At 33.8% G+C, this 12,416-nt stretch overlaps 1 protein-coding gene across 5 annotated transcripts in view; it reads right to left on the reverse strand.

Moving 5' to 3' along the window:
- The window catches only part of COP1 (COP1 E3 ubiquitin ligase), a 224,457-nt gene that overhangs the window by 105,206 nt on the left and 106,835 nt on the right, over positions 1–12,416 (reverse strand). For all 5 annotated transcript variants that reach the window (XM_005217087.5, XM_005217088.5, XM_059875396.1 and 2 more), the window contains 1 exon segment: positions 8,592–8,727. In XM_005217087.5, coding sequence (XP_005217144.2) covers positions 8,592–8,727 — 136 coding nt within the window.

Raw genomic sequence — 12,416 nt, forward strand, 5'->3', positions numbered from 1 at the left:
ACTCTTGCTTCTTTCAAGTCCATTCTCCATACTGTACCCAGTAAAGCTTTCCTAGCATTTACTACACTTTATTCTATATATTTGCTTATAAGTTTGCCACTATGTTGTATATCACTCTTATCTGTACTCTCAACATGACAGTATTCATTATAAATACATACAATTAAAAGTAAAACAAAAACAATACCATAAAAAATACAGATAAATATGTATGACTGATCTAAGGATTGTAGAAAAATTTTCTAGATTAAAAAAAAAAAAACCTAGAGCTTAGTTTTTAAAAAATTCAGAAGAGCAAATCTTCCCTGTATTAATATTAAAATGACTAAAATGTGGCTTCCAGTGGGTTATAGCGCACTGGGTCGCAAAGAGTCAGGACCGAATGACTAACCCTTTCACTTTCACTTTCTGGCCATTAGTCCTACTTTTGTCTCTTGGTACCAAACAGAATCATTCTAATTCCTTATCTACTTTGATAATTTGAAAACAGTCATTAGTTTAACAAACTCTATCTAGTCTTTTCCAGGTAAGTAATTTTATCATGAATAGAAGGTAGGATTCTTTGTTGCTGGCTTTTTGTTGATTAGTGACAAAGTTTCACTAGCCTATTAAAATCTCAAATGCTAGCCTAATCAATACTTTATGGTAATAAGCATAAAATGATTTGAGTGTATTGCTTCACTGTACTATTGACAAGCCTCAGCCTAAGCAAGGGCAAAAGAAAATAAACAGGAAAACCAAGAGGAATTGAGATGAAGAGGAAAAAGTTAGGACAGAGGCTTATGGGGTAGGGAGGGTATGTAGCAATTTCTAAAGCTTAAATGTAGACTGTTCCTTATTTCGTCTTTAGACTGTGTCTTGAATTATCACAGAACTAAAACTCATTAACACTTGCTGACAAGCTTGGATGTCTCTATTTTAAGTTGTTAACATTAACTTATTTTTCTGTCAAGTGTCATTGGTGATTTAAAGACTTCTTTTTTAGCCTAGAGATACTTTATTCAAAGGAATACTTATCAGCAAGCAAATATATAAAAGCAGGTGAAGGTTGACAACGGCTGGATCCTTGCCTGCTCTGAGCCCTTCTAGGGCCTGCAGACAGTTTTCCATTCATGCATGCATTCATTCAACAACTATTTACTAATGAGTACCTACCATGTGCCAGACATGGAGATGCAGCAGGGAATAAGGCAGATAAGATCCCTTCCCTGATGAAGCTTCTAGCCTAGAATACAATGTTTTAAATTACTGCTTCAAAAAACTGGTCCCGGGCCAAATTCTGAAGGGGAAAAAAAAAAAATCCTTTGCTCTGCATTTCCACTCCTCTCATTTCTCACCAACCCCAGATGGCCCACTAACTCTTAAGACAGTAACAGAAATATGGTCTGAAAAACAGAGGAATGCATAAGCAGCCCTAAAAATCATACTTCTTCCCCAGGAAACAAGTCACTAATTACCTGGAGACAACCTATTTTTAAGCACAAATTTAAAACTCACAGTATTCTGCAATAAAGAATATATTAAAAGGTATCTTAAATCTGGATCAGCACTGACTGTCATTAAAAACAGAAGTTAAAGCAATCCTTATAACCGGCTACTACAAAAAAAATAAGTATTTAATTTGAATATTTTCAAACTAGGGCAAAAGTGACATTGGAACATCATATCTACATTAAATTAATAATAAATTTTCATTATTAAAGCCAAGTTAGATGTAATTGGGATACAAAGTATCAGAAGCTCACAAGAACTACTTCTTTTGGCTGTCTCAAAAGTAAAGCGCTTTCAGAAACTTGCCCAAGGTTTCAGCAGATCTTGAAGGGACACTAGAACAGCAGAACCAAGGGCCCCGAACGTCTTAGTTCAAATCTTAGTTCCGTCATTTCGTAGCACTGTGTTGACCTTGGACAAGTTAGGAAATTTCTATCTCAATTCCTCCAGTGTAGAATGAGATTAATGACAATGCCTTACTACAGAGGGCTGATATAAAGATTAAAAGAATTAGTGAAACACTTACAATGTCATGTAAAATACTATAATGGTGTCTGAAGAAAAGTAATCAAACACTACATCGCCAGCAACAAAAAAATGCCACGATATATAACCATTTTCTTATGAATTTACTAATGCCTCATGTAATTCTATTTCAAGAATTTGAGAAAATATAAACAAAAATGTTAAAATAATCTCTAAACTACAGATGGAGAATATAACAATTTTAACCAAAACAATCTAGGTATGCATAATTCAAACCACGAATTCAACAAAGAGCCACTGCCACCAAGTATTCAGTAAGTTTAAACAATGCAGCATCAAAGCATTTCCTCTCGGGGCCGCTGAATACCTAATTTAAGAAAAAATGCAAAATGTACCATTATTGCTGTGTGTCAGAAAAGTTCTCTGTCCTTTATATTAACTGTTGATGGTAACCGAGGACTATCTAGTATTCATGAGAATGAACTTCACTTATAAGTCACTAATTTCCATACCTTGTCCATTGTCTAATAGTTGAGATATTGTCAAAGTAAACAAATGCTGCCACCTTCTGGACTAATGAACATGGTGTTACTTTATTTATTTATTTATTTTTTTGGTGTTACTTTAAATAACCCAATGTGATCCATAAGCAAAGGAGGACAAATTTTAAAAGCAAAAGTTTTGGTTCAGCTTTTATTCTCAGTGAGATTTTCACTGCAATAAATGACCAAACACTGGACGCATTTCATGTAATTTCACAGAAAGAATAATTTCTTCTGTAATGCAATGAATTAATGTACCAAATTAACATTATTCGTCATCTCTAACATGTCTCACCTCTCTTTCCCAAAGAAATTAAATGTCCTAATTAGCAAGGAACTGAAAGCTTTTAAAATGAATCTGTTATCAGAATGAATCTTATCAATGATGTGTTTGAATGTGAGAAACTAGAAAAAAACAAAAACTACCAGTGTTGTGAAAGTTTCAAAACCCCTTGATACTATGGATTGTATGTTTCTTTGTATGGATTGTATGTTTCTTGTACGGATTGTTTTATAGTATTTATCAGTTCTGCCTTATGCACTTTTGAAATTGGAAATTTTTCCTTCAGAAAATTAATTCAATGTAAATATGAGAAAAAAATGGACATTTACATGCAAGATGAAACAAAAGCAGCTTTAAGCTTTTTGCTTGAAATATTTTGATTGAAATATTCTGATACAACTAATCTCACTTTTAGTGAGATATTTCCAAACTGAAATCTTAAATTTTCCTATGTAAATGTCTGCCTCAGAAAACACAGCATTCTATGTAAGTGTCTTTCTATGATCAAGGTTTACTTATTTTTTAAAAAACAGAATTACATTAAATCAAGCTAAAATGGCTTTCAGGAAAGAACAGCTTTTATTCTTTTTTGAATACCTATGCAGGTTCAATCCCGGGGTCGGGAAGATGCCCAAGATGCACTGGAGGAAGGCATGGCAACCCACTCCAGCATTCTTGCCTGGAGAATCCCATGGACAGAGAAGCCTGACGGGCTATATAATCCATAAGGTCACAAAGAGTTGGACACAACCGAAGCGATTTAGCATGCATGCATGCAGAAGTGAATAACCAATCCTACATTTTCTAACTAGAAATGCTGCTTTTGTAATATGAAGTTAAGAAGGAAATTTTTATTTTGTTTTTGGTTTTTTGTTCATTTTTAAATGGAGAAGAAAATATAATTCAGGATGAATTCACGATGGTCTGGGACACTAATCAATATTACAACAGATTTCTAACCTGCATTACATTTCAGTTGGGTAGAGCCATATAATTATAGGTAAATGTATACACAACAGGTCAATATGATTTATTGTATAAAAGCACTGAAATAAAACTGAGAGTTCTGAATCCAAGCATCAAAGCTGACCTGTTCATGGCTATATGCCTAGCCTCGCCTATACTAGGTGGTCAATGAATTTTTGTTAAATAGGTTAATTACTATTTTAATTAATTAGTTAAGCAAAACCCACAAACTTCTACATTTTTAAACTTTAATCATTCCAGGGCATGAAAAGGAATGCTTCTATTTTCAACCTATAGAAAAATAAATAAATGTATGATTTTTGTCTTATTTGTTACCAAGTTAAACAAGCTTGAATACAGTAAGATTTAATGTAATCATCTTTTTAGCTATTGGCCTGAATTTCAAGATGAATATTCATTACATAAATAAAAATCTGAGTCATGTAAATGAAAAAGCACATGTAGTTTTACTAATTTCTAAAAAGTTAAAACTTATCAAATTCCTGAACTGAATCAAAAATATCTTTTTTAAGTCTTGTCTATTCTATGAAGAAAATTTGAACATACACTAGCAATTTGATACTTCCAAGGGGCTACTGCTAATTGTGTTAGATGAAATACAGCCCTGTAGTTATATAATGTCCATATTTTAAGACACAGATATTCTTAGGACTGTATTGTTGAAATGACAAGATACCTGGCATTTGCTTCAAAATACTTAAGCCAAGAGAGTAAGAATAAAGAGTATAAACAAAGAAGGTAGAGCAAAATTTGGATCACTGATGAGTCTGGGAGGTGACTGTTACAAAGGATTCCATTCTCTCCCATCTTATGTATATTAGAAAATTTTGCTGAAAAAAATTTAAAGAATGGTCATCAAGATGATGACAACAAAAATAATATAATAACAAAAAGATAACTAGAAAAACCCAATATTTGAAAACTATTAAGTCTCACCACCCTTATGGCAGAAAGTGAAGAGGAGCTGAAAAACCTCTTGATGACAGTGAAAGAGGGGAGTGAAAAAGTTGGCTTAAAGCTCAACATTCAGAAAACGAAAATCATGGCATCTGGTCCCATCACTTCATGGGTAATAGATGGGGAAACAGTGTCAGACTTTATTTTTTTGGGTTCCAAAATCACTGCAGATGATGACTGCAGCCATGAAATCAAAAGATGCTTACTCCTTGGAAGGAAAGTTATGACCAACCTATATTGAAAAGCAGAGACATTACTTTGCCAACAAAGGTCCGTCTAGTCAAGGCTATGGTTTTTCCTGTGGTCATGTATGGATGCGAGAGTTGGACTGTGAAGAAAGCTGAGCGCCGAAGAATTGATGCTTTTGAACTGTGGTGTTGGAGAAGACTCTTGAGAGTCCCTTGGACTGCAAGGAGATCCAACAAGTCCATTCTAAAGGAGATCAGCCCTGGGTGTTCTTTGGAAAGAATGATGCTAAAGCTGAAACTCTAGTACTTTGGCCACCTCATGCGAAGAGTTGACTCATTGGAAAAGACTCTGATGCTGGGAGGGATTGGGGGCAGGAGGAGAAGGGGACGACAGAGGATGAGATGGCTGGATGGTATCACCGACTTGATTGATGTGAGTTTGAGTGAACTTCAGGAGTTGGTGATAGACAGGGAGGCCTGGTGTGCTGTAGTTCATGGAGTCGCAAAGAGTCGGACACGACTGAGCGACTGAACTGAACTGAACTGAGTAAGTCTCAATAATCCATGAGTCAAAATAAAATCAAGTTTGAAATTCAAATGTGTTTTGAACTGAGTAAAAATAAAAAATATCATATCTTTGATACAATTACAATGAACAATCTAATAAGAAAAACACCAGCAACAAAAAAATATTTAGCAATTAACAAAGGTGATGACTGTACAACAGTACTACTAAACATTGCTGAAAGAAACGAAAAAAGATATAAATGAAAACACATCCCATGTTCATGGATAGGAAGGTTGAATATTGTTATGATGTCAGTACTACCCAAAGTGATGTTCAGATTTAATGCAATTCCTATCAAAATCCCAATAACATTTTTTACAGATATATAAAAACCCATCCTAAAATTCACATGGATTTCCAAAGGACCTGAAGTAGCTAGAGAACTCACACTTCCTGATATCAAAACTTACTGCAAGTCTATAGGAGTCAAAAAACATAGATCAAAACAGAGATATGCACTAGTGGAACAGAAGAGAGAATATAGAAATAAACCTTTGCATATATGATCAAAGGATTTTTGACAAGAGTACCAAGCCCATTCAATGGAGAAAGGACAATTTTTTCAACATATGATCCTGAGAAAACTAGATATTCACATGCAAAAGAATGAATTTAGATCCTTCCTTAAAACTATATATAAAAATTAACTCAAAATGGATCAAAAACTGAAATCTAAAACCATAAAATTCTCTTTACAACTTTAGATTGGCAATGATTTCTTGTATGCCACCACAGGCACAAGCAACACAAAAGAAAAAATATGACAAATAAGACTGTAAAATTTTTAAAATTATGTGTATCAACAGACAATATCAACAGAGTAAAAAGGCAACTCACAGAATGAGAGAAAATATTTACAAATCTGAGAAAGGATTAATATTCAGATTAGACTGATTTGTGCTGCTCTACAGCAGAAACCAATACAACACTGGAAAGCAATTATCCTCTAAAAATTCAGAATGTATCAGAAATTCCTGAAACTCAACAACAAAAAAACAAATTCAATTCAAAAATGGAAGAAGCACTTGAACAGACATTTCCTCGAAGAAGATATACAAATGACTAGTGAAAGTGAAAAGTGTTAAGTGAAGTTGCTCAGTTGTATCTGACTCTTTGCAGCCCCATGGACTGTAGCCTACCAGGCTCCTCTGTCTGCGGGATTTTCCAGGCAAGAATGACTAGTAGGCATATGAAAAGACCATCACTAATCATCAGGGAATTCAAATTAAATCTAATCTCAAACTCAATAAATAGCTATGATCAAAAAAACAGAAAACAAGTCCTAGCAAGAATGTGGAGCTAAGTGGTATAGCCCCAGTAGAAAATAGTACGGCAGTTCTTCGAAAAATTAAAAATAAAACTACCATGTGATCCAGCAATTCCATTTCTGAGTATATGCACAAAAGAACTGCATGCAAGGTCTCAAAGAGATATTTTTACACCCATGTTCATAGTAGCATCTTCACAGTAGCTGAAACATGGAAGCAACACAAGCATTCATTGACAGACAGATAAATGTGTGGTGTATATATATATATATATATATACACACACACACACACACATACACATACAACAGAACAATATTCATCTATAAAAAGGGAATTCTGTAAGATGGATGTACACTGATGACATCACCCTAAATGAAATAAGCCAGTCACAAAAAGAAATGTATTGCACCATTCCACTTATATGAGATACCTGAAGTAATCAAAATCACAGACAAAGAAAGCAGAATGGTGCTTACCAGGACTGGGGGGCAAGAAAAAACAATGAGTTATTTGTTTAATGGGTACTGAGTTTCAGTTTTATAAGATGTCAAGTGTCAAGGAGATAGACAGTGATGATAGGTGCACAGTATTATGAATGTATTTAATACCAGTGAACAGTTCACTTGTTAAGATGGTAAATTTTATGTCCTGTGTATTTCCCCAGAATAAAAGAATTTGGGGAAAAAAGAAAAGATACCACACAAAATATTGTGGGATGTACTTAATACAATGCTTAGAGGGAAATTTACAATACAAATTATATTAGAAAAGAAGAAATGTTTCAACTCAGTCACTTTAGTATCTACCTTAAGAGACTAGAAAGATAAGAGCAAAGTACACATAAAGAAAGAAGAAAATGGGAAATAATAAAGTTAAGAGTAGAAAATCAATGAAATAGAGAACAGAAAAATAGAGAGTATCAATAAACCAGAAGCTGGTTCTTTGAGAAGATAAAAATTGCTAAGCCTGACTATTAGGTTGGAAAAAAAAAAGAAACAAATTTCTAAAACCAAGGATGAAAAAAGGAAAATCACTATGGAATATAAAGATATTAAAAGGATAATAAAGAATACTATGAATACTAGTATGCCAATAAACTAAACAACCTAGATGAAATGGACAAATTTCTTGAAAGGCACAAACTAATGTTCAATCCAAAAGAAATGGATAACTTGATTAGCCTTAAATCTCTTTTAAAAATTAGATTTGTATTTAAAAATCTTCCCTCATAGAAAACTCTAGACCAAGACAGCTTCAATGGAGAACTGCACCAAATATGTAAAGAAGAAATAATACTAATTCTTTACAAATTTTTCTAAAAAACTGAAAAATAGAAATATATATATATACATATGTATATTCTTATATATTCTTATAAGGATATAAGCTTATATAAGAATTATAAGATAAATTATAATATTATAAGACTATAAGAACTATATTCTTATAAGAATTTAAGAGTTCTTATATCCTTGTATTTATCTTAATTCTTATATCTTAAGAATATAAGAATTTTTATATAATAATTATAGGCTTATAATATATAAGAATATACCTTGTTATCAAAACCAGACAAAAGAATTATAAGAAAACAAACTGCAGCCCTATGAGGTGGATACTAACAAACATTCCATTTTACAGATAAATCAAGGACTAAAGAGATTCAGAAATCGCCAAAGACCACAGAGAGAAAAATTGGCAGGCAACCTGGATTTCAGAACATAGGCTCTTAACCATAACACTACTGCTTCTCAAATTCAATTAAATTCTAGATACTTCTGCAAAAGAAAATAATACAGAGTGCTGCCCAATACTTACCTAGAAACTATGCTGGAACCATTATAGAGATCACTAGCATATGACAATGTAGCCAAAGGTCGTACTGAATTATATCGAGTGAACTTGGACAAGCATTCCTGAAATTCATCCAACTGGCTTGCAGTTCGACTGTCATCTATATGAAGAAAACAAAATAAACAAATAGAACTGCAACGTAAGTCAAAGAGCAATAACCACAGATTAACAATTATATTCTAAATATAAACAACAACTCATATTTAGAGAGGACTAATGTATTAAAAAGCAGGGACATTACTTTGCCAACAAAGGTCCGTCTAGTCAAGGCTATGGTTTTTCCAGTGGTCATGTATGGATGTGAGAGTTGGACCTTGAGGAAGGCTGAGCACCGAAGAATTGATGCTTTTGAACTGTAGTGTTGGAGAAGACTCTTGAGAGTCCCTTGAACTGCAAGGAGATCCAACAAGTCCATCCTAAAGGAGAACAGTCCTGGGTGTTCACTGGAAGGACTGATGCTGAAGCTGAAACTCCAATACTTTGGCCACCTCATTCAAAAAGTTGACTCATTGGAAAAGAACCTGATGCTGGGAGGGATTGGGGGCAGGAGGAAAAGGGGACGACAGAGGATGAGATGGCTGGATGGCATCACCGACTCGATGGACATGAGTTTGGGTGGACTCCGGGAGTTGGTGAGGGAGGCCTGGCGTGCTGCAATTCATGGGGTCGCAAAGAGTTGGACACGACTGAGCGACTGAACTGAACTGAACTGAATGTACACAAATTAATTAGCTGATCTTTCAGTTTTCATAAAAATTTCTTAGTGGTTCTTGAAAGACACTGTCTCTTTGAACACCAATAAGACCATACTATGAATTCTCTTTCTTTTTTAAGCAATCATTTCTTGCAAAACAAAGGAAAAAAAGTACCTATGATCAAGAAAGGTTAAATTATTTATTAAAATAAAATCCCTTATCAATGGAGAAAGTGAGAGTTTTGTTAGTTTGAAGGAACATATTTACAGGGATACATTATCATGCTCCTGTTTACTAGTCAAAACACAATTTAGATTAAAAAATGAATTTTTAAATAAAAAGCAAATGAAGTATTTGTTCACATAATACATTGAAGTGTTTCAAAACCAATTATGGGATGGGAGTAAAACTGCAACGTATTAATCCTTAATTTTCAAAGTCAAATTTAAAATAGGTTCATGCAAATATCTTGGTGGAACATGGAAAACAGTAATTCCATCCAACAGAACTCTACAAATACTTTGAGTAAAATCCATTTCAGTAAGCTATTCATAATTAAATGACGTAGAATTTAAATCACAAAGTCAGGTTATGAAAGATCTAATCTACTCTTCTAATGAAGAGAGCTAATCTACTCTCCAATGTAGAAACAGGCCTACAACGAAAAAGCATAAATAAAGAACATTGTTTTCTAAAATTGATTAAAGTTTGGACTTGCATTTTCCTTCCCAAAGAAAGAAAAGTAAAGCACACAATTACGTTAGTTAGCCTCCTATATGGAAACTTGAAATAAGCCTGTTACAACAATGTTTTTTTTCATAACTTCCTCCTTATTCTTAGCTCATATACATACATAAACACACACACAATCTTTTAAAGTTTTGTGATTTTCCTTCTCAAATGTTCTCTGAAAATAACAGTAGGCTAAAAGAAATTACACTGTAAGTATCATTAAGCGAAAAGAATTATTTTACTTTTACTATACTATGTGATATATAATTAAGAATTTATTTATCTGGAGATTTCCAGTTATCTTAAATTCTTGACATGAAGAAATTTATCTAACAATTATTATAAAGGAAAATAATTGAGGAAACTAAGCTTCTGTCTGCAATATTTTAAATGTTAAAGATTTAAAAGCTAACTTAACACAGTCATCTAATGACCTACATTAAAAGGGTTCAATTTTGTAGTGTTTCCATTCTGGGAAAAGTAAAAGGAACAAACCTAATTAGCATGCAATATCAAAATGTTATTGGGCTGAAGCTCTTAGTTGACAAAAATTATTCTCAGGAAGTTCAACAAATTATAAATAAAACATAGGTTATTACAGGGAAAAAACGGCAGGGGGGGAAGATATCAACTGTACTACAAAGTAGTTTGGATACAATAGCTAACTGGTTCTTTTTCTAAATTGCTGCTGCTAAGTCGCTTCAGTTGTGTCCAACTCTGTGTGACCCCACAGACGGCAGCCCACCAGGCTCCCCCGTACCTGGGATTCTCCAGGAAAGAGCTCTGGAGTGGGTTGCCATTTCCTTCTCCAATGCGTGAAAGGGAAAAGTGAAAGTGAAGTCGCTCAGTCGTGTCCGACTCTTCGTGACCCCATGGACTGCAGCCTACCAGGCTCCTCTGTCCATGGGATTTTCCAGGCAAGAGTACTGGAGTGGGGTGCCACTGCCTTCTCCATTTCTAAATTAAGACAACCCTATTACTGTGAGCTACTTAATATAATACTAAAAAGACAGTTACTTTAGATATCCATTTAAAATTTGGTTTAATGTTAATCTATTCTTTCAACCTTTTGACATCAATCTCTAAGTACATAAAATCCACAAGCATTCAAAAATGTATATTCTGTAGAAGATTATAATCTTTTTCTAAGGTAGCTGAACTTCTGGCCATCATACCAATTATATTGAAATAATTGTTTTTAAATTTTTTTTTTATAACTTCTGTTGAAAGTTGGTGTTAAACTATTGGGTATGATGGCCAGAAGTTCAGCTACCTTAGAAAAAGATGGTTCAATGCAGGATACAGGATGCTTGGGGCTGGTCCACTGGGATGACCAAGAGGGATGGTATGGGGAGGGAGGTGGGAGAGTGGGTTCAGAATGGGGAACACGTGTACACCCATGGTGGATTCATGTTGATGTATGGCAAAACCAATACAATACTGTAAAGTAATTAGCCTCCAATTAAAATAAATAAATTTAAATTTAAAAAAACAATTATTTCAGTATCTGAAAGCATAGATTTCACTTATCTGGTTGTGAAAAGGTAGGATTCTGTTTGCTTGGTTGGTTTTTGATCAACATCCATATATATCTTCTGGCAAATCACCTCTCCTATTCTAATTACAGATTATTCTGTAAAAGTGTATTCAGTGTCTCTTTTCTGTCTTCTAATGCTTCATAATTTAGCTTCTTTTCCAATTACAATTAAGAATTCAAGATATTAATTTCTTAGTTATCTCTCATTTTCATAGATGAAAATAGAAGCGGGGATGGGGAGTGGGTTCTCAGTTGAACATAGACAAAAGGACAATCAAACTCTTAGGTACCCATTACAAAGAAGTTTCAAGGTCTTCTTCACAGCCAAGAAAACTAGGAGAAACTTCATATTCAGCAATATGTGTCATCAGTGTACAAATTTGATAAGTTAAATTCGAGATTCCTAAAAACTAAGACAACCATGTGTGGAGTACAATACAACCATATCTATTAAGTATAAAACTAAATTAATCTTCCTCCTGATTTTAACTTACTAGTCTATCTTCCTATAAAGCTATATCGCCAAAATAAATTAGTTTGTGATTACCTTTACTATCCCATAGCATGCCTATGTTATAGTTACTTAAAATTATGAATCACTAGCCTTTTCCAATCTCTCTTTACTATCTCTCTCTTTTTAATGTCTGCCATTTACCTGTGGTTGTATTTCAACATCATACCAACAAATAAAATCTGGAAGGCTTAACATGTACCCTCTGCCAGCCAGAATGTAGGTCTCAGACCACTTTCAAATTTACAGCTTCATACTATAGTTTATAGATTATTACAGAAGTTTAATAAGAGGCTTAATTCTCAGACAATACA

The sequence above is a fragment of the Bos taurus genome, chromosome 16 (genome assembly GCF_002263795.3).
Source record: "Bos taurus isolate L1 Dominette 01449 registration number 42190680 breed Hereford chromosome 16, ARS-UCD2.0, whole genome shotgun sequence".
In the NCBI taxonomy this organism is placed as follows: domain Eukaryota; kingdom Metazoa; phylum Chordata; class Mammalia; order Artiodactyla; family Bovidae; genus Bos; species Bos taurus.